This window comes from Strongylocentrotus purpuratus, unplaced genomic scaffold (genome assembly GCF_000002235.5).
Source record: "Strongylocentrotus purpuratus isolate Spur 01 unplaced genomic scaffold, Spur_5.0 spur5_scaffold_2, whole genome shotgun sequence".
In the NCBI taxonomy this organism is placed as follows: domain Eukaryota; kingdom Metazoa; phylum Echinodermata; class Echinoidea; order Camarodonta; family Strongylocentrotidae; genus Strongylocentrotus; species Strongylocentrotus purpuratus.
The window spans coordinates 28872516-28896309 of record NW_022145605.1 but is presented as its reverse complement, the minus strand read 5'-3'; the positions used below and the strand labels follow the sequence as shown (position 1 = coordinate 28896309).

The window sequence follows — 23794 nt, the reverse complement described above, 5'->3', positions numbered from 1 at the left end:
AAACGGAAAAACCCAGGAATGACTCAAGATGAAGGTGATTTAGCTCGCTCTGCTTTAAAAAGGCTGTTTTCTTGGTACGTTTAATTTGCGAAATGCTCAATGAGAGCATGAGGAAAATGAGAGAAAAATACATGAGTTTAATAGATGCAGTCCGCTGAAATGATGTGAGGCGCTTATCACCATGGTATCAAACTGGCATTTGTTTATGTTTTCGTTTAACGAAGTGCCTGACTGCAGGCGACGTATTGATGCGATAAATGGTATATCTCTAATTGATATCCCACCCACACCAACGAGTCCGACACCGGAAAAAATAGTTTCCTTACCCCCACACCGGCCAAGAATCGGTCGGTTGGAGTCGGAATCAGTTTGGTGGTCTGACTAACATATCAATACTTTCTTTTCTATTACCCCACCCCCCCCCCCTCCACTCTCTGTCTCTATATACAATTCTTTATTTCAGTCTTTCATGTGCTCTATAGGTTTACTTTGTTATCAATCATATTACTTTGTGTTCTTCTTTTTAATTCAAATCAAGCTTTATTAAAAAGGTATTTCAAACTCTTGTTTTCTTTTATTCTTCCCCTCGATCTTTCTATCGGCCTCTCTTTCTGCGTGTCACTTCAATGTAAAGTCTTTTCATTGTCTCTCCTCCACACTTCATTTCACTCTCCTCCCCTCGCTCTCTCTCATACTTACACACGCGCACGCCTTCAAAGACAAATACACTCGTCCTTACACACACACACACACACTCTCTTTTTTGTTTTCTCTCTCTATACAGTGCGAGTCAAAAAAAGTTTACACCTAGAAAATTGCTAATTATTTTTAAAATCATCTATGAACAGTAAATTATTATATATCGTATGAAAGAATGTTTTATCCCAAATCATTTGGTACCATTTTTGTGTGGTATGTGTTCACGCATGGATGAACAGGAGGCATTGTTTGCGAGAGTGCAAAAACGACTTGCGCCAAAGTTGCTTATGTGATGTTTGAATAAAACAATTGGGATTAGGGTATTAATTCGGTCTTTGCAGATCCAAATAACATCCCTAACAAAATTAATCATGCCACACATATTAAATATGCAAATATGCAAAATGCACATGCAATGCATTTCATTTGATACATTCATTTCATTCTCTCACTCCGCTAATCCAAACATAATACATACTGTAGGCATCACTTTGGCGCAAGTCGATTTTTGCACTCTCGCAAACAATGCCTCCTGTTCAACCACGCGTGAACACATACCACACAAAAATGGTACCAAATGATTTGGGATAAAACACTCTTTCATAAGATGTATAATAACTTACTGTTCATAGATGACTTTAAAAATAATTAATAATTTTCTAGGTGTAAACTTTTTTTTGGTTCACACGGTATATCCTTATTTAGGTCTTCTCCCGATTTTGTTCTATAACTTTGTTTTTATTTCATTTTTTCTCCCTCGCTCTCAATGACACACACACACTCTCTCTCTCTCTCTCTCTCTCTCTCTCTCTTTGTCTCACACCCCCTTCTCTCTCCGTACTGCTAGCTTTATAGTGAACTAAACGCTATTACCTTTCCCACAGTTAGTTCATCACTATTTTTATGAAATAACGTCAAGTGCATTCCGTATATAGAGATTGCATTGGCGATGGTAGTTGTGGTGGCACAGATTGTAGTGGTAGTATGATCAGAAGTGATGGTAACAGTACTAGAAGTAGTACGGCAGCAGTAGTTGTAGTAGTAGTAGTACCGGCAGTAGTATTAGTAGTAGTTGAAGTAGTAGTAGTGGTAGTAGTAGTAGTAGTAGTAGTAGTAGTAGTAGTAGTAGTAGTAGTAGTAGTAGTATTGGCAGTAGTATTAGTAGTAGTTGAAGTAGTAGTAGTACTAGTAGTAGTAGTAGTAGTAGTAGAAGAAGAAGTTGTAGTGGTAATAATAGTTTAAAGGTCCTATAAAATGTACTTTGATTTTCAAAAGAAACAAGATATAATACATTTGCATTATGAGCATTGTTGTTTTTTAAGGTTTTTTACAAGTAAGTAAAATCTTCAACGCTAACAAACGCCCCTGTCCACGCACACGGCTGCATCAACAAATGCACACAACATGCTAATAATACCCTTACTTTTCCCGCATATTCATTTCAATTTAATTTCGATTTTGTATCACGTTACAGTATAATTTAGTGAGTTAATAATAATAATAATAATAACAACATTTATAATGCGCACATATCCACCCCAAGAGATGCTCAAGGCGCCTAACAAGGTATGACTTATTAATAATGAATTTCTAATCGGTCGTAGGGTTTCGATATACATTAGAAAGCAATATGTAAGCTACGAATCTGTAGATTCATCATTATTGCCTATGAAATGTGGTGTCCCACAAGGATCGATACTCGGTCCTTTATTGTTTCTACTGTATGTTAATGATATCTCGAACTCAACTACATCATTACAATATATTATATTTGCTGATGATACTAATGTGTTTTGCTCCAATTCCGATTTTCGATCACTTCAGAGAATTCTGAACACCGAGCTACCTAAGCTGTCTTTGTGGTTTAGGAGCAACAAATTGTCTCTGAATCTGAAAAAAACTAATTATATTCATTTTCAAAGCAGGAAAAATGCAACTGATCAACCTATACCTGAAATAGTCTTGGATGGTGAATATTTGGAGAAAAAACAAAATACTAAATTTCTTGGAACTATCATCAATGAAAATCTGAAATGGAGTGATCATGTACATTACGTTTCAAAGAGAGTGTCACGCACTGTTGGTTTACTGTATAAGTTAAAACATTATGTGCCTTTGAATATTCTATATATGCTATACAATTCCTTGATTCTTCCTTACATGTCTTATTGCAATATACTGTGGGCAGACTCAAAAGTATATACTGATAAAATGCTACTTTTACAAAAGAAAGCGATTCGTGTGTGTACCAATGCTGGATATCGCGATCACACTGATCCCCTATTCGCGAGGTTAAAAACTCTGAAAGTAACTGATATTAACTTTTTACAAAAAGCACTGTTCATGTTCCGTCTACATAATGATTCCCTACCTTCCCACTTCCCACCAATGTTTTGTTTGAATAGAAATATTCATACATACCCAACCAGACAATCAAATAAATACCATTTATGTAATCCTAAAACAACAATGGCTATGAAATCTATAAGACATTCTGGTCCGGATATTTGGAACTCACTGTCCGTTGACATCCGTAACTTGAAGTCAGTATATACTTTCAAGAAAAGTGTGAAATCAATTTTATTGAGCAAATATTGACAAATCTCTTAAATTAACACATGATATCATATATGTTTGTCAGCATTTCCTTGATATAGCAGGAAAATCCCCCTCCCATGCACCCTCTATCCCATTTTTTTTTTTTTTGGTTGCAAGTCACTGTTTATTTTTTGTTATTTTCCCCCAATTATGTTCTGTAATTTACTTTACTTTACAATCGTTATGATTTTAAATGTTTCTGGGCTGCAAGCGTATCAAGCTGTCACGCTTAGGCTGTAGCCCTTCTGTATCATCACCTCTTCGAGCGTATGTATCTATGATTTACTGAATGTGGAAATGTAATTTAACTTATGTTTTATACTCATGTAAAGACATTGTCACATTATTGTTATAACCTATGATGATTCAGTAACCAATAAATATTTCAACTATTTCAACTATATTTCAACTATTATATTTTGTTCATTACTAATTCATTAGTAAAATGAAAATGAATGAGGATTCCGCTTTACAATTTACAAGGATGCCAGGTACGAATTATTTTTCCTAGCCGTCATAGAAAACAGAATCTCATTCCTCGGAAAGGTAAATGGGGTGTGGAGAGAGATAGAGAGAGACATAATGAGAGAGAGCGAGAGAAAGGGAGTGAGAGAGAGAGAGATTGTGTGTGTGAGAGAGAGAGAGAGAGAGAGAGACAGTGAGGGGGAGAGAGGGAGTGTTTGTGTGTGTGTGGGTTTGGATATGTGTGTGTATGTTTGGGTTTGGATAGTTGTGTGTGTGGGTATTTTGTCAGACTTGTGTATAGATTTGGATAGGTGCGTGTGGGTTCCAATGTTTTTGTATATGTTTGTAAAAAATCACTGTGTAAATTCTTTTTGTCACTGCTTTGCAGAGCTGGACTTCGGAGCACTTTGTTGCTCTTCCCCCCTGCTTGGTATCGCTTGGCTATTGACACCTGTAGTGGCAGTTTTCCCTCACGTCAAGGCTTTGGAATACACCTTTAACCTGCTTAATTCTCTTCAGGTATCTTCTATTATCAGTGCTAACCTGGCGTTGTAATCCAACACTTTGATGTCAGTGACATGATGATTTTAATTTTCAATGTAAACAAAATGGAAACTAAAAGAAAGAGAGAGAGGGCGGGGCCGATGAAACGAAGATAATCCTACCTTTTCTTTAAAGAAAAGGTTGAGCTCTTAGGCTTTGTAGAAGTGAAAACAAATCATTTGAAATATTCAACATACCACTTCACAATAAGGGAAAATATCATATTGAAAATGTTACGTCATTTCTCTCAAATTCCAAATAACTGAATATATCATATCTTAGGACCAAAGTTTGATCCTACTTATTTCTGTAGTGCCGTACCATGTTTGTGTGCAATGATTTTCCTTCTGACAAGAATTTTTCGTTTGTTATTTTCAAAAACCTCATAGGCAATCAACGCACATTAGGTCCTAGATAATTTCTGCCTTCTTGATGTAATGGTCTGATCAGTACTCAAATTTGATTTTAACCATGCACGGGCATATGTGCCTTCAACATTTTTACTTGTATTTTTCATTTTTGTTTTACTACTACGAGACGTTCATATCTAAGTTTAGTGCTGTGCATGTATCGTACTAAAGTAGATTATGTCTGTTGTTTCCTTGCAGGGGTTCTTCGTCGCATGGCTCTATTGCTTTCTCAATTCGGAGGTATGTAATGAAATCATAGCTGGCATCAGACACTCAAAACAATTTTATTTCGAATTCGCTCTGTAAAGAAGTAAAGATGGGCGTTATCGTAGAGAAAAGATAGCTATGATGCAACAGGCAAAAATGTGAATCTTACGCCCCACAATATGCTGCTTGTAATTCGTGTTTAGTGTATAAAGGCAAGTTAATTTCATCGTGGATTTGGTATTAGAAGTAGGCTATATAAAAGATAAATATTCGAATATTGATCTCCCAACCGCCTATTTAAAAAAAAGAAATTCTTCAAAACTGCGAATGTCCGATAGTCCACATTAAATATGTGCAACTCCTCGAAACAGGCAAGACTGACAGTGCACACAGTATGAAGCTTTCGATTTAGTAACATAAAATCAAACAGAAGGTCTCTATTACTGTGATTTGTTATTATAACCACAGGTTCGAAACGCCATCAGAGAGCATGTTCGCAAATCTCGTGAAAGCAGGGCTTCGAACACCAATCCCAGTACAGTTTCAACAACTGAAGTAAATGAAGTTTAAATTTACACTCTATCTAATTATGCAATAATTATCTCTTTTTTTTTCTTCTAGCGCAATAATAGCGTATGTCTGCCCAGCATTTTTGTACACGCATGCGTGTAACCGCTCGATTCTGATTCGAACAAAACGCGCAACGAACATAATTTTTAGGGGACGTCTCTGTATTATGTGAGTGATGCTAGAAAGAGGGAAAAATATTGGACATTTATAGTCTCATTAATCTTATTCATGAGCCTCAAAATGCAATCTTTTGCATGAATTAGTGTGCCGATATGACAATCTTTGTTATTACAATGTTAAATGAAAGTGCAAGAGAGAGGGAAAATATTGGGGAATTTAAAGTCTAATTAATCTTATTCATAAGCCTCGAAATGTTATCTTTCGTGTGAATTAGTGTTCTTGTATGAGAATCTTTGTTTTTATGATGTTAACTGAAATGACACGGCCATGTTCTTGTGATTATGGCACTTTTGTCATAAATTTTTCGGGCGAATATATAACGAAGTTTTGTATAACAAAGGCGTTTGTCAAGTGAAATGCTGCCCCCAAATTGAATGTGTGAAGATTGTCATTGTATGGTATTAATTGATATAAAAAATATGTTAGCTCAATTAAAATATAAAATTGTTACATTCACAAACAATCATTTGTGTGTGGAGATGTCGTGGTCTTTTATAGTATTATTAATATTTTATTATGCAGGATCGAATAATATGCAGTTTTATTTTTATTGCAATCATATGGTTATTTTCTACTTCTCTTTTTTTCTTTGTTATTTTTTTGATGTTATCTACCATTTTTGTTTTGTTATTTATCTCTTGTTTTGTCAGGGAAGTGCAGCTAAGCCTGGTATGAGGTTGATCCGAGTCGCTCCAGCTCCAGTTGGTCCAACACAAAACCAAGCCGGAGTCTCTAGTCACTCAACCTAAGGCCTAAGCAGTAACACCGCGTCATTCTAAGAGGTGTCCTAAATGAGTACCTTGAATACTTGATTGAGCACAGGCGCGTACGCAGGGGGGGTGTTTTGGGGGTTAAACCCCCCCCCCCTTTGGTATTTTTATGTGTGTAAACCCCCCTAAAAAAATCCCTAAACCCCCCCCCCCCTCCCCCCCCCCCTTTGGATTTTTTTTTTTTTTTAATTATTAAAAAAAAAAAAAAAAAAAAAATTACCCCCATGGCTGACCTAAGAAAGGTGACCTTACCCCCCCCCCCCCCCCAACGGAACAAAATGTCAAATTTTCACATTTCGAGACCAAAAAAAAAAAAAGTGTCCTCTTACCCCCCGATATCCTCTCGAAAACATTAATCTACATTTACCACTCAACACCCGGATGTACTATATAAGTGGGTAGGCCTACCTAGAAGGATTTATTTCTTGAATTCACTTTGCGGTGTTGATGGTTTCTGGTGACAATTTTTCCAAAATCTTTAGAAAGCGAATAAAGACATTGTATCATAAAAGTACAAAATAATTGTTGCAATTAGTGTTATGCAGTAGTTGTTTCTACGATTATCCTTTCATGAGTTTGATTGGAGGTTTAATTATTTAGCCTTCTTATTCAGTACGAGTTCAAACCATGGAATCTTATTCCCATGACAATAAAACATTTGATATATAGTTTGATAGATATATATTATAGCGATAGTGATATGTGAGTCGATGATGTGGTGTTGTCTATGTTGATGAGGTTAAATAGGATTATTTATAATTTTGGGGTGTTTAAAAGGTTGTGCTAGGGGGCACTCAACAAAATAACAATCACGCTATGCAAAAATATAGAAAAATCTTTGTTAATAAAGATTTTGTTTTATCCTTGAGCATGTTGTGCCTACGTGTATAAAAGGTTGCTAAAAATATCATAAATTTCCTGGCCAATTTCGCAAATTTACCTTTTCAATTTATTTTTCCATTCCGTTTTGTTAGATATTAGGGCAAGCCATAATGTTTGTTCTACCTAGCAACGACTAATGTATCAGGCGAGGGGATAAAAACCAGATAGATTCCATACTAGCGAGGGATAGTCTAGAACTGTGGAGACATCACCAATGTAGATATTTCAAGTGATCACAGAATGGTCAGAGTCAATATAAGTACCAACAAGAAACTAGCCAGCCTTATAGATTCATTCAAAATAAAAGGAAGACACGGATCAACATCATGAAGCTTTAGGAAAAGAAAGAAGAATTCCAACTAAAGCCTCACAACCGCTTTGATGGATTAAAGTTGGAGGATATGGACATTGATGAGCGATGCGATATGTTAATTGACATCAGCAATATATGCTAGAAGAAGCCAGATCTGAAGCCCCAACTGAGAAAAGAAAGATAGTAAGATCAGAAGAGGACAAAGAAATAAAGGAACTAGATCAAAGTAGAAAGGAAATACGATTGAAAGAATCCAAGACAACAACAGAAATAGTGGAGTGTGCAGAAATAGTGAAATTGGTGAAAAAGAAACGACGTCGAAGGAAAAGACGAAAACATTCTAAAGTCATTTTAGAAACTCTAGAAAGCGGAAGGGGACCGAAAACAATACAAAAGATGGAATGCAAAAAGTCAAGAAAGAGCAAATTGAATTAAATAGATGGGAATATAACTTCTGAGAGATCGGAGCTACTAGAAATATGCGCTGATTTCTACCAGGAACTTTATGGTTCAACGAAAAAAAAACAGAAGGATCATAGAGATATCTCATCCAGAAACTCAAACATACCGCCAGTACTACAAAGAGAAGTTGAGAAAGCTGTAAACAGTATGAAGGACAACAAGGCACTTGGAAATGACGAAATAACAAGTGATATTATCAAACAAGGAGGGGAGGAGACAATATACAGTTACTGACACTGTTCAACCAGATATTGGAAAAGCAACAGATTCCAACCACTTGGAAAGAGGCAAAGATAATTCTTTTATACAAGAAAGGTGACAAAGCTGATGTAAAAAAAAGCTATCGCCCAATCAGCCTTCTACTCATCTGTACAAGATTTTCACCAAAGTAATCCAAAATAGAATCAAAGATATATTGGACACAAATCAACCCAGAGAACAAGCAGGATTTAGAGCTGGATTCTCAACAACAGACCACCTACAATCTATAAATCAACTCATTGAGAAGGCAAATGAGTACCAACTTCAACTATGCCTCGGATTTGTGGACTTCCAGAAGGCGTTCGATTCCATCGAACACACAGACATGTTTGAGGCCCTACGAAAGATTAACATTGAAGAAGGGTATGTGATAATGTGAGCATCCTGGAAGATATTTACACCAACGCAGTAGCCAGAATTCACATTGATAATGATGTATCAAGGGAGGTCAAGATTCAGAGAGGAGTCCGACAAGGAGACACATTATCTCCAAAGATATTCACAGCCACTATAGAGGAAGTATTTAAAAAGTCGCATTTAAATGGAGGAGTAAACATTGATAGAGAAACACTTACTGATCTCCGTTTCGCTGATGATGTGGCCTTGATCTCAACATCAATCAAAGACTTGGAAGACCAGCTGACAAGTCCCAACAGGGAGAGCAAACTTATTGGCTTAACTATGCACAAAGATAAAACTAAATATATGACTAACTATGACACAGATGAAAACATCGAGATAGAAGGTCGAACGCTAGAGAGAGTGAGCAGTTACAAGTATCTGGGACAAAATTGAAAAATGGAAGACACCACAAAAGAAGTTATGATGATAGTAAAAGCAGGATGGATGAACTTTGGAAGATGCAAAGACATGTTGACCGATAAAAACATACCCATGTCACTAAGAAGAAGAATGTTCAACCAATGCATTCTAACAACTATCAAAAACATGGTCATTCAATTTCAATTTTTCAATTTCATTTATTTCCACAGATTCATAAAAGACAGTATAAATTACAACCAAATATGAAAGCATTACAACAAAAGATGAACCTGCAGAGGGGGTGATCAAAAACCACAGAGGTTTATCGGGGATCATCCCCTGCTTAAAATTACAATATCAAAATACAATAGTGTTTTTTTTTAATTAAACAATAACACATACAAAAACATATATAGATATTACATGCAAATCTATGTGTGGGGTGAGTAGTAGTGGGTTGGTGGTACCAAGAAATACATTGACAAAGGATCTAGAACAGAAGCTTGTGACTACTCAACGAGCTATGGAGAGAAAGATGTCGCATTTATCTCTGCGAGACAAAATCAATCACAAAGCCATACGCAAGAAAACAAAGGTTAAAGACATCATGGAGAAAGTCAGAGAATCAAAGTGGAGATGGGCTGGGCGCGCATATAGCAAGACTTCAGGACAATAGATGGACAAATCGTTTAACCCATTCCATACTGGAACCGGGTAGTTCCTGTACTAAGCCTATGGGAATGTGAGAATCAAGTAGTCAACGGGTTAACAGAATGGCAACCAAGGATGGGAGAGAGAAGGTTCAAGGTTCAAGGTTCAAGGTTCATTTAATTTCTTTCTTTCTCAACATTTTTACATATAATAATAGAACAAAAAACAGCATAAGAAAAAACAATTTTAAGTCGATATATAATCCAAATGAAAGAAAGTGGAGACCTTAGAAAAGCTGGGCTTGTAAGAGCAAGGTTCCCATATAACATAATCCATCAATGTTTCACTTTTAAAAATGTTTCAAAGTTATCAAAACTACACATGATTAAATATGGGGGAAATATTTACAAAAGGGATAGCTTGAAATTTGAAAAGGAGGGGGTGAAAGTATATACAAAGGGATCGAGAGGAAAAAAGCAAACTGGAACGAGAAAAAACAACAAAACAGAGAAAAACAGAGAAAGAAGAAAGTTATATGTATAGGGGAAAATGGTATTTGGTGTAAAGAAAAAGAAAAATAGAAGAGAGGATGGGGGGGGGAGAGAGAATGTGAAATGCTGACATTTATATTGAAGAGGAAGGCAGAAGAGAAGATGGAGAGATGATATAACATCATACATGGGAACGGACTAGGATAGCTAGAGACAGAAGAGAATGGAATTCATGAGGAGGGCTTTGTCCAACGTCTGGATGAACTATAGCCTGATAGATATATAGCTAGATTTCGCTTTATTCAACTCATTTCCATCTATGTTTTAAAAAACATTGATACAATATATTCAATAACGAACACCTATGCAAATCTGTATAGAATGAATACATTGCAATAGAGTGTGAACTAACTAAATTTGGCACAGCTGCATGTTCAAAAATCCTACATGGATTTTTTTTTTTTTAAAGACAGCTTCCTTTAAAATTAAGACTTGGTACATAAAGATGGTGGAGGCAGTAAATTAATATGAGAATAATTTGCATCTTGTACCAACACAAACTAAAAATACTATTAGAAAGGACAGCTGAAGGAAAGCGAAGGAAAGCAAAGGAAAAACAAGTTTTATCGGTGAAATAAAAATAATTTAAACTATTGAAATGAATTGCCGGACATCAGTCCAAAATATATCTATTTTTTTCTGACGATGAAGATCACTGATGGAAACAATTGCACAATTTACAGTAACCATCTCATCAATACCACGAAAATATCTTAAGGTATAACAAAACTGAAGAAGTGTTTCAAAAGGACATTAAAAGCATGTACGGTGTGATCTCTCGATACAAGGATTTAATTTATGCTAATTTCGTTTATATTATTGGTGATCTAAATAATACCATAGATACTGCAGAGGTTTGTAATAGGTTTTTACTCAGAATCGAGATTCAAAATGAAATTTCATAGAGATGACGGGGTAGTATAAACTATAAGCTGACATATGATTATGCACCTGAGCGTAGCGATCTAGCAGATTAAATGAAACAAATAGATTTCTGAAAAAATATCAAATTACAAATCTCAAGCTTTTTTCAAGTTACCGATATTGATAGTTATGTATATTCTTTATGTCTGTTGTTTCTGAATAACAAATACATGTATATAATTATCTTACAATTAGACATTTTAAGGTGAACAGTTTACTGATTCACTGGATGCAATGGTATGTGCCTTTCATTCCGGGTTACTGTGTTTTTAAATCACTATACTCAGAAATTAAATTACAGTTATTGCTGAATTTTCAGACAATATCTCATTTTTTTGACTGACAAATGGTATCTGGAAAATGAGAGGAAGAGTATGACATTAATGCTACTAGTGTTGCTAGTGATGATTATGATGGTGATGATGATGATGGTGGTGATGATGAAAATGATGATAAAGATGATAATAATAATAATAATAATATTTAATTTTTATATAGCGCTTAATACAAATGTCTCTAAGCGCTTTACAAAATATACTATGATAGTGATAATGATGCTGGCGGTGATGAAAATAATGCAGATAATGTAACAATATAATTAGTTGTGATGGCTGTGATGATTATGATGATTATTAATTGCACCTACACATTTCAAAACAATCCCACACAATTCATCCTTGTCAATAGCCCCAAACTTTCTAGAAATGCAAGTTGGCAGAAGATGATCCCAGTGCAAGTGCTGAGATTGAAAATTTATTGCAAGAGTAGTGGTGAAAGCACATTCTACAAAACATTACATTACAATCTACGACATTCACAGAGGATAAAGCCTGTTTTGTGTGATCATTTCACTAGCTGCCAGAACTTGAAAGAAACCAGGCAATGTGCTATATGTGATCAATATTATGGTGCAAGTACTTTAAATTAATTTAATAGGGTATTCCACCAATGCATGATGAATAGCTTCAGAAAGGTCAAGTAAAGTTTGAAATAAACCGCAAGAGATAACTGAAAGACTTGATGGCTCCCACAATAAATATTCATCAGGGCTCAGTCTTATAAAAAGTTGTGATTAATATGCATCTTTCTTGTGAGTGATATCAATCGCAACTATGTACATACGGCATAGGGGACTGCAAACTTGCGATTGATTAGAGGACTTGCGATTGATTCAATTCAATCACAACCAAGTTTCACACACACAAAAAAAAAGAATCTGTAGAAGACACACTACTGTACAAGCAATAACAGCTTCCCAAATACCACTTTAGGTTCATGAACTTATACCAAAGTTTTATTATACAAATATACAAATATTTACACAAATATTTCAAAAAACATAAATGAGTCAAATCCACCCATTATAGATCAACAAGTTTGTATGACTAGGTATAATATAAATATATATGTTTACATATATAAGGAAAATTTGGGCAAAGAGGTATTACAGATTTGGTTTTGCCGCAAGGAAGGGGGGTAGTCAGGCCCCCTGTGCTACCACCCACCCCCACCCCCCTGGTCCCCTACTGGACAAAAATTTGCAAAAAATTGGAGCTCTTGCCTCAAGTTAGCTCTTAACATAATTTTCACAAGAAATGGAAAAGTAACAATATTGGTGTATTTGTTGATAACTCATCTTGATGGAATGTGTAAAAGTGTCTATTTTATGCAGAAATTTACATATTCTGTTAAAATTTCACATTTTGATCACTGATAAGTACACCTTCTTTTGAAGGTTATTAGAAACTTTCTAAAGACAAAACATAAACCAAACCGAGGAAAATTCAACTACAGAATATTCCAAGGATTGGATACTTCCCTTCAAATCCAATTCTAGTGATTACAACTGATACCAAAAAAATTATGGACTGTATAAAACACTATGGATATACATACATGTATATCATTAATACAAGATATATGAATCTAAAATGTATAGCATAATTTGTCCTTGTTTTCACAAAGTGATGGTAGTGAGGAAAATTGTAACGCAAAGTGAATGCAATTTTTTTTCGCTACCGTCACTTCGTGAAAACAGCGACGAATTATGCTCAATGCAGAGGTTTGCTTTAAATTTACATCAAAGGACAAATTCTATGGTTTTTCCCCTTTCACACTGCAGTATGTATTTGATTACTTGTAGTATTGTTAAGGTTATCAACATATGAATAGTGTTTTTAAATGGAAAAGTTGTTTCGTTTAATTTGCAGCTACATTACACATTTCGACTGCTGACCAAAGTCTTACAAGACTGAAATAGAAGAATACTCTAATTTATCGACAGAATTAATCTCGAACCAATTCCAGGTTATATGAAATAAATGACGAGCTTAAACAAAAGATAGGATAGAGTGGTTAAACACCTCTTCTTTTCTTCATGAAAAAAGGATTTACCAGTAAACTTTGTTTTAATGCTTGGATATCAAATTTTCCTTTACCTTTTTAACCTTTTGAATCACTAAAAATAATAACGAATACTTAAAAATTATACCTTGAATCACATTTACAGTTTTCACAGAATACCCGTAGCCATTAATAATTCATCCAAAGATGTTCATATTGTATTTTAAGTTTCTACCATAATCTTAATCAATTCGAAATTACAGAGGTATGTTGAAAGTTTATTGTCATTGTATTTATTTGCACGATATGTACGTACATACTACAGTGTATCTTTTTGATCTAAGTCCTTGTAAGAAAAAAATCCTAATTTATTTGTTACGACTGTAAAGACGTTTTGAATCAATAAATCATGACAAATCAACTCAAAGCTCTGTTAGGATCAGTGTATTATTTTAGTATTAGTTTCAATCCAAGCAAAAGTTGTGAATATGAAGGGAATGCAGCTAGGTCAGACAAACTTTACCCGATATAAGAAACACCCCTTAGTGGTCAGCATTACATGATTTTATCTTCCTCCTCTTCCTTATCATCATCACCACTTTTCCATTTATGTAGTTTATCTTCATCTTTCTATCTTCACAAGTTATCACTAAACACATATACCTGCCAACATTTGAAAATAAGAATTAGGAATTTTTAGCGCAGTATGCAATCAAAAATAAGAAATCGCACTTGCAGCGGAAGTGTAACTGGCAATACGTGGTAAATCTGTACCAAAAAGTGAATAAAAATCCGCTGCTCTATCATGCAGCCATTTAACGCACGCAATACGTAAACTCTCAAATCGCGGCACATGATAAAACGAGCTTAATTTGGCTTATTAGCACCAACAACGACAAAAAAAAATCTGAATATTCTGGATTATTCTTCACTTTCCTCACCATCACTAAAATTATTATATTCATCCTCCCACTATTTATCCTACTGCATCATCCCATCATCACTACAGATTATCACTCACCATCTTATTCCTCCTCCTCCTCATAATCATCCTCATTCTCACAACCATCATTCACCAAAAAGCAGTAGAAGCATTCTCCTTCCCATCATCATGCTCCTTATCATAATCATCTTTATTATTGGTAAAATGTCATCCTCGTCATGGCTAAATCTATCTTTATCTTGCTAGTACCACTATTAGACCATAGGGCGAGCCGATTTTAACGCTTGTCTTGTACTCCACATGTTGTGACTACCTGAAACTTATCTAAGAAATAAGCATTATATTTTTAGGAAATAAATTTGTTAGTTCCCACACTGGGAGTTGGGTCATTGTTTAATATTTTGATAAAAAAGGGTTAATATTATTGCAATAAAATCGTCCAATTAAATCGCGTAATTAATCCACTTACGTTGCTAAGACTATAAACTCATCTGATTGGCCCATCAGATTGACAAAATGACAGATTATCGCTAGTCCGCCAATCAGAAAAGTTGTATTAACCGGCTTTGGTACTGCGTTTTTGCGAGTCACGTGTACATACAGGCGCTTTGTTTGCCGTAATCATGTCTGTCGGTGCAAAATCTTATCGAAATTCGTCAAAAAATCGATGTTTTGCTCATTGCTCTAGTGTTTCCGAAGATCTCAAACCTTTCACGACTACACGGTGGAACACATTTGTAAGCAGTGTGAATATTTGGAAAGATTTAGTGGGGTATCAGGCTGATATAGCGAGAGCCTTTTTACGCGAAGTTGGACCTGATGCACTGGTCGATACTGCTGTAGGCTTACCAGTACCAGAAAGTGGTGGATATCACCCGACGTGCTATCGCTATTTCACAGATTCATCCAAGCAAGAGAGAGGGAAACTCAACAAAGACAAACAAAAAACAGACGCTGCATCATGTCAAACTTTAGGTAAGCCATACATTTAACTTAACTTGCGCGAATTCTTTTCATTCAAAATTTTGTTCACAACTGTGAGTGTGAGTGTGACCATTTTTGACCCGTGACTCCGGCGTGGAGAAACCCTACTCTACAGACTAACACATCAAAATTCATCTAAAACTTCCACAGTTGCTCAAATAACGGTCATGATTTAAAAGTCGTTATCTTTCTTATCTGTTTCGTGTCAATTTTAAATCTTTTTTTTTTAATAGTAGACTATATTTCCGAGGCTCAGGCCTAGGCTAGACCTCTACACTTTTTCACAGTCACTGCCACTGGTTTGAACAAGAAGACGGTCTAGATTTTAGAGTATCTCCACGCCGGAGTTACGGGTCAAAAATGTTCACAGTTGTAAACAAGCACAGAGCTAGGTCTAATTTAGTCTTGCACTTAATTTGCAGCTAAAAATAAATCGATTCTAGACCTAGGCCTATAACAAAAAGTGTTCAATAGCCTAGAAATCTAGACTTAGTTTTCAGCTATAACTGGGCTTGGCCATTTTATTTATTTATTTTTTTTTTTTGGGGGGGGGGGGCAATTTTAACTTTCGATTGATTTGTTATTAGTCTAGGTCTATAGCACTGAATACTTTGAACACCTTAACATTTTATTTGTGATTAAATTTAAACGGGATGTTCACATGCAAATGCATTATAAATATAATTTCTTAGTTTTCTGACGGCTTTTGTCTAAAAAGCCGTCAGTCAGCGAAGCTATGGCAAATTTTTTGGGGGGGGGCAATTTTTAACCTTTGATTGCTTTGTATTTGAACACATTAAAATTTTATTTGTGCTTAAATTTAAATCATAAATGGGATGTTCACATACAAATGCATTATAATACAATGTCTTAGTTTTCTGACGGCTTTTGTCTAAAAAGCCGTCAGACAGCGAAGCTATGGTATGGCCATTTTTTTTTTTATTTTTTTTATTTTTTTTTTTTTTTGGGGGGGGCAATTTTAACCTTCAATTTAACCTTTGATTGCTTCGTAGCACTACTTCGAACACCTTAACATTTTATTTGTGCTTAAATTTAAATGGGATGTTCAAATACAAATGATTATAATATAATGTCTTAGTTTTCTGACGGCTTTTGTCTAAAAAGCCGTCAGACAGCGAAGCTATGGCCAATTTTTTTTTTTGGCAATTTTAACCTTTGATTACTTTGAACACATTACAATTTTAATTGTGCTTAAATTTAAATGGGATGTTCACATACAAATGCATTATAATATAATGTCTTAGTGTCTAATTTGTTTCTCCTTGCGCTTAACTCTGTCCAATACAGCCTGTTTTTTTAACTTTACAAGTACAGTTTTGAATACAGCTGATATTTGTTAAATCAATAAATTATATTTTTACTGTTATGACTATGAATTTTTATTTAACCTGCTTGCATAATTGTTCAACATTATTTGAATTGTGAAAATCACCCATTTCTCTCAATTTTCATTTATTTGTACAGAATTGGAGCCTTCTACGTCAAGTGCAGGCGGTCAAGCTCCAGGTCCGTCCTCAGCCTCAGCAATAAGACGCTTACGGTCAAACTCCAGTGTTGCTGGTGCTTCAAAGCAGCCCTCTGTCTCTGCCCACATTCTACCAAAGATTTGCATCATCTGTCGACAAAATAAAACTCATAAGGACTCTGAGGGGAAGAAAAAGAAGGAACCATTAATGCTGTGTCAACAGCCAGATGGTGGAATAGTAGCAACAGCTGCTAAAGACAAGAAGGACGACCACATTCTTCTTCAGATCCAGGACAGAGACTGTGTAGCAATAGAGGTCAGGTATCATCGCAGTTGTTTCAGGAGCTATACTGTCTACCAATCAAGGAAAAGTGTTGAGCCCATCAAGGAGCAGAAGTATGGAAAGGCATTCCTTACATTTTGCAGTTATGTTGTAGACAAGAAGATCATACAAGAGAAGCAAATATATAGAATGACAGCACTGAGAAGATTGTTTGTAAAAGCTGTTAAAGATGTTGAGTCTAAAGATGCATCAAATTACAAGACCTACAGCCTAAAACAACGCCTGAAACGAAAATATCCACAACTCTGCTTTCTTCAGCCTAAGAAGAGGTATGCAAGTGAAATGGTGTATGTCGAGACGCTATCAACTGAAGACCTTGTGCCAGGAGCAGTTGGTTCTGAAGGAGAAGAAACAGACACCACCACTGATACAGACGCCCTATCTGATACTGACACAGACATCACAGACGTTGATGAAAGCATAGAACCTCCAACGAAGCGACAAAAGGGCGGGAATGGTAGACGATCCAAACCTCCAATGGCCTCACTTCGAGATCGCTACGCCTCTGCACTGGACCTAAAGGACGATGTCATGCAGACCAGGACCAGTCTACCATGGCCTCCAACATCATCTGATTTAACATTGGATTCTGCACGCACAATAGTATCCACCAAGCTGTACAATTTTCTAGCATGGGTTGTAGGTGCTTCTGAGGATCCAGAAGAAGAGGAGAAAGTCAAGATAGGAGCAGCAGAAGATCGTCGTATCCTTACAATTTGTCAAGATATTATCTACATGGCTACAAAGGGGAGGAAGATGATGCCCAAGCATACATCTCTATCAATGGCAATGCGTCATTTGAGTGGTTCATCACAGCTGATTGGGCTACTTAACGGTTTTGGATATTGTGTGTCGCACACTAATGTTTTGGAGCATGATACGGCTCCAGGGCTGCAGGAGATAGAGAAAGGTTCAAGTAAGCTTCCGTCCAGTCTGGAAAAGTCATCCTACACTACTTTAGTCTGGGACAATAACGACTTCGGGGAAAGAACACTTTCAGGAAAAGGGACGACACATAATACCAATGGGATAGCTGTACAACATGCACATCTTGCTGCTGTAATCCCTCAAGCTTTACCAGCTCAGAGTATGAAGAAGACAAGACAACGATCTTTGCCTGCACCTGCTACAATACTGGTGAGATTCACTGGCCAGAGGAAGTCATCGCCAGAGGCATTTGATGATTCTGTGGCGCTTGAGATGAGTCAGTACGATGATGTTCTACATTCTAACAAAGAAAAGGATGCAGCCTTCTATGTTGCAAAATCGTCACAGGAACGACTACTGCCATCTTGGACTGGATTTAATCAACTGCTTTCGTCCAATATCCCTCCTAAGGCAACAATAGCTTACTTGCCAGTGATAGATGCAAGCCCAACAGATTTTAACACCGTCCATACAGTACTACACCGAAGTCTGGAGATAGCAGATCAGTTGGCACTTCCAGCCATTGTGATAGTGGTTGATCAGGCCATTTATTGCAAAGCTCAAACAATTCGCTGGCAAGAACCAACATTTCTGAAGAAGATAGTCATTCGACTAGGGGCTTTCCACACAACAATGACGGCACTCGCTTGTATTGGAAAGCGATTTCAGGAGGCAGGACTGCAAGATATTCTTATTGAGGCAGGTGTTGTAGCTACAGGCTCAGTGACTGGTGTGATGAATGGCCACAACTACAATAGAAGTATCAGATGCCATAAGCTTATGGCCGAAGCACTTCATCGCTTGCGCTGGCAGAGCTTCATGGGTTCCTTGGAAGAGGAGAGGCAGCATCAGTACAGAGAAGTAGTGGCATCTCTACAGGGATCATTTCCAAGTGAATTCACCAACCAAGTTCAAGGAGAGTTGTACCAAGCAATGGTCAAGGAGTACAAAGATTTCATTGAAGAAGGAAAGAAGGATGCTACTTTCACATTTTGGTCTTCCTATCTAGATTTGGTTGGAAATATCCTCCTGTTCATACGTGCAACACGAGAAGGAGATTGGCAACTGCATCTTGCTTCAGTCAGAGCCCTGCTTCCTTGGATGTTTGCCTATGACAGAACAAATTATGCACGGTACCTGCCAGTTTATTGGATCGAGATGAGCCAACTTCCAACCACTCATCCATACATTTACAACGAGTTGATGAAGGGTCACTTTGGAGTGCAACGCCAAGACAGTCATGGGTTTGCTCAGGTAGCATGTGACATGACTATTGAGCAGACAGTCAATAGGGATACGAAGACCAGCGGCGGTGTAAAGGGGTTCTCTAACAACCAAGGGGCGACAAACCGCTGGGTCAGAGGCCACCACGAGAGAGCCCTGATCACAAGACAGTGTGAAGTGATGGCTGGAAAGGGCGAGAAGTCTTCAAAAAGAGTAGACTTAACAAAAAGCAGAATGACAAGGGACCAGCAGGATGTAGCCAATATCATGAGTACCATCAACAGCATGACAAATCCCTTTGTGGTCGATCGAGAGACAGATGCTGATGATCTTGTGCATCTCTCATCAGGCATTGTTGCGTCAGTCAGTGTGTGCTCAGATCTTCTGAAAGCAGGCGAGAAGGGGGACAAAGCATTCATCAACTTTGCCAAAACCAGACTACAAGGAGATACCGATCTTAACAAGACCATCACCAAGATGAAACTTAAGACATTTGCCGATTCTGACAAGGCAAAAGTCAACATTAAAGGGAGAGAAGTTGTGCTTAAGAGCGCCCGGGAGTTACTGGCAAGGCTCATCATCATAGGCCGTGTACGCAAAGTTGACCAACGCAAGATGCTCAGTTACTCCTTAAGCACATACCCACCAGCCATTTGTAAAGAAGATGGATGTTTGGTCAAGAACAACAAGGCTGCCCTCCTTCACCAGTTGGAAAATTTGCCAGAGTCATCCCCAACAGTGGATCGTCTGCTGGAGTCAGTATGGATTGTTGATGGTATGGCATTGCTTCAAGGCCTAATACCAAGTCGGATGCCTGCTACCATGGGACAGTTGGCCAAGAAAATCCTGAAGGATGTAGTCTACCTAGCCAGAAGCTCCAGTTCTGATCAAGTCCACTTTGTCACGGACACATACCCACCTGTCAGCATCAAAGGTGCAGAGAGAAAAAGGCGTGCTGCAAGTGGGTCGCAGCGTATAAAGATTACAAACCAAGACCAACCCGTTCCAAAGCAATGGAAGAAATTCTTAGCAAATGGCTTCAATAAGCAACACTTTGCCAAGTTTTTATATGAGTCGTGGAGTGCTTGTGGTGAGGATGAATTCAAGGGAGTTGATGTATATCTGGCTCATTCTGAAGAATGCCACAAGTTATCTTGTCGTAGTGGTACCACGGTCAGTGAAGCGATTCCAGAGCTATACACTACTCAAGAGGAAGCCGACACGAGGATGATGCTACACGCAAAGTACATCAGCAACATGGGTAGGAAGGACATCATCATTAAGAGCCCGGACACTGACGTATTCGTCATTGGCATTGGCATAGCTGCCCAACTTGAGGGTTCCAAGTTGTATTTCCATACTGGCAAGCAAGATAAGGAACGGACAATCAATTTGAATGCCATTCAATGTCATCTTGGAGATCAAATCAGCGATGCAATCGTAGGCCTGCACCCATTCACAGGTTGTGATTCCGTCAGTGCTTTGTATGGACGGGGGAAGACTAAGCCCTTTACGCTGATGTCGCAGACTACAAAGTTTATCAAGGCATTTCAGGAGCTTGGGAAAGCATTCACCCTTACTGATGACCTGGTTTCTACTCTGGAGGAGTTTGTTTGCAAGTTGTATGGGATGAAGGAAATCAGTAAGGTGAATGAAGCAAGATATGCTTTTTTTTCCATGGCGACGAGACAAGAAGACATGCCACCAAACAAGGATGCCCTCATGAAGCACATCCAAAGGGCCAACTATCAAACTGCTATTTGGAGGCGCTGCCTTGAGAGCCAGCCAGATGTTCCGTCACCAGTTGGGCGAGGTTGGCAATCGGTCGATGGAGGGCTTCGAATAGACTGGATGGATATGCAACCTGCTCAACAGAGCATCCTTGAACTTACTTCATGCAAGTGCAAAAAGTCCAAATGTAAAGTCACAGGAGTAGATGCCCAGTGTTGTGCGCCTTTGGGCCTTCCCTGCACAGAACTGTGTGAGTGCAAGAACTGCGACAACATGGCTGTGCCAGGTGAGGAACCAATCATTGGAGAAGAAGAAGAAGCAGAAGCTGATGAAGGTGACAACTGTGACGATGAGGAGAACTTTGAAGAAGAGGAGTTATTTTAACATGTTCAGGTAGGTAGCAAAAACTCATATATCCCATAAATAATAAATAATTATCATCTAGTAAGAACAGTCAGGCTTTGTTCTAAGCAACCAACTTGAAGTTGAAAAACATTGTTTTAAGTTTAACTCTATTAGCCAGCGAAATGTTTATGCAAGTCCATAGTAACTAAACCATGCACATCCAGCAGGCACAAGAGTATCGGAAGTGTACTTACCTGTAAGTGTAGTGCTTGTTTCGATTGTGATTCAGGATTCAAAGCCTGATCCAGTTAAAGGTTTGAACGTAACACGTGACACGAAGGCGAATAATGCAGCATGTTAAAACTATAAATAATAAATGTTTTAAGTTGGCCCAATATCTTACATTCTTATCATTTCCTTTACTATTTTGTCTTTATAGCCTAAGATGATGACATGAGAACCAGGTCCCAACATCTCCCAGCACTACAACATGCGCTACCAAGTCCCAACAGCTCCCAGCACTACAACATGTGCTATGAGAACCAGTCCCCAGCATTATAACATATGCTATGAGAACCAGGTCCCAACAGCTCCCAGCACTTCAACATGCGCTATGAGAACCAGGTCCCAACAGCTCCCAGCACTACAACATGTGCTATGAGAACCAAGTCCCAACAGCTCCCAGCAGCATGGATCGGCCGTAATTACCACCGGTGACATGAAAGAAGTATGTATTGTTTTTGTACTGTAATATTCATTGTTTGTAAATGAACTTGGTAATTCAGAATAATTGTTAAATCAATACAGGCTTTGTTGCAGAAAAATGACAGATTTACATATTTTTAGCTTAAAATGTCATTTTCATTCAAATTTCATCAACTATACAGTGTATTGTGAAATGCTGCACAGTTCACCTTTACATTAGAATACTGCAGCATGTTAAAAGTATGAATAATTCTTTTAAAATTAGCCCAATATCTTATATTCTTATCATTTTCTTTACTATTTTGTCTTTATAGCCTAAAGATGATGACATGAGAACCATGCAGGTCCCCACAGCTCCCAGCACTACAACATGCGCTACCAAGTCCCAACAGCTCCCAGCACTACAACATGTGCTATGAGAACCAGTCCCCAGCATTATAACATATGCTATGAGAACCAGGTCCCAACAGCTCCCAGCACTACAACATGTGCTATGAGAACCAAGTCCCCAGCATTATAACATATGCTATGAGAACCAGGTCCCAACAGCTCCCAGCACTTCAACATGCGCTATGAGAACCAAGTCCCAACAGCTCCCAGCAGCATGGATCGGCCGTAATTACCACCGGTGACATGAAAGAAGTATGTATTGTTTTTGTACTGTAATATTCATTGTTTGTAAATGAACTTCGTAATTCAGAATAATTGTTAAATCAATACAGGCTTTGTTGCAGAAAAATGACAAATTTACATATTTTTAGCTTAAAATGTCATTTTCATTCAAATTTCATCAACTATACAGTGTATTGTGAAATGCTGCACAGTTCACCTTTACATTAGAATACTGCAGCATGTTAAAAGTATGAATAATTCTTTTAAAATTAGCCCAATATCTTATATTCTTATCATTTTCTTTACTATTTTGTCTTTATAGCCTAAAGATGATGACATGAGAACCAGGTCCCCACAGCTCCCAGCACTACAACATGCGCTATGAGAACCAAGTCCCAACAGCTCCCAGCACTATACAACATGTGCTATGAGAACCAAGTCCCCAGCATTATAACATATGCTATGAGAACCAGGTCCCAACAGCTCCCAGCACTACAACATGCGCTATGAGAACCAGGTCCCAACAGCTCCCAGCACTACAACATGCGCTATGAGAACCAGGTCCCAACAGCTCCCAGCACTACAACATGCGCTATGAGAACCAGGTCCCAACAGCTCCCAGCACTACAACATGCGCTATGAGAACCAGGTCCCAACAGCTCCCAGCACTTCAACATGCGCTATAGAACCAAGTCCCAACAGCTCCCAGCAGCATGGATCGGCCGTAATTACCACCGGTGACATGAAAGAAGTATGTATTGTTTTTGTACTGTAATATTCATTGTTTGTAAATGAACTTCGTAATTCAGAATAATTGTTAAATCAATACAGGCTTTGTTGCAGAAAAATGACAAATTTACATATTTTTAGCTTAAAATGTCATTTTCATTCAAATTTCATCAA

The 23794-nt window shown here is 37.5% G+C and overlaps 2 protein-coding genes across 9 annotated transcripts; both read left to right on the top strand.

Moving 5' to 3' along the window:
* Positions 1 to 15157: 15157 nt before the first annotated feature.
* LOC115926464 lies at positions 15158 to 18366 on the top strand. Its single transcript, XM_030991192.1, has 3 exons — positions 15158 to 15509; positions 17004 to 18288; positions 18348 to 18366. Exons 1-3 carry the CDS (start codon positions 15158 to 15160, stop codon positions 18364 to 18366), a joined length of 1656 nt encoding a protein of 551 aa, XP_030847052.1.
* Positions 18242 to 23566, top strand: LOC115918836. Of its 8 annotated transcripts, none has more exons than XR_004065270.1 (4): positions 18242 to 21622; positions 22014 to 22198; positions 22819 to 22921; positions 23214 to 23566. XR_004065270.1 is itself a non-coding variant. In XM_030992172.1 (3 exons), the coding sequence occupies exon 1, from the start codon at positions 18437 to 18439 to the stop codon at positions 21611 to 21613; it is 3177 nt and encodes a 1058-aa protein (XP_030848032.1). In that variant the 5' UTR covers positions 18242 to 18436; the 3' UTR covers positions 21614 to 21622; positions 22594 to 22623; positions 23240 to 23566. The 8 variants fall into 8 exon arrangements, 3 of the variants coding, with proteins under 3 accessions (XP_030848032.1, XP_030848033.1, XP_030848031.1); XR_004065271.1 differs by lacking the exon at positions 22819 to 22921 and adding an exon at positions 22601 to 22623 and having other exon boundaries at positions 22014 to 22301; positions 23240 to 23566; XR_004065269.1 differs by lacking the exon at positions 22819 to 22921 and adding an exon at positions 22594 to 22623 and having other exon boundaries at positions 22014 to 22301; positions 23240 to 23566.
* The last annotated feature ends 228 nt before the right edge of the window (positions 23567 to 23794 follow it).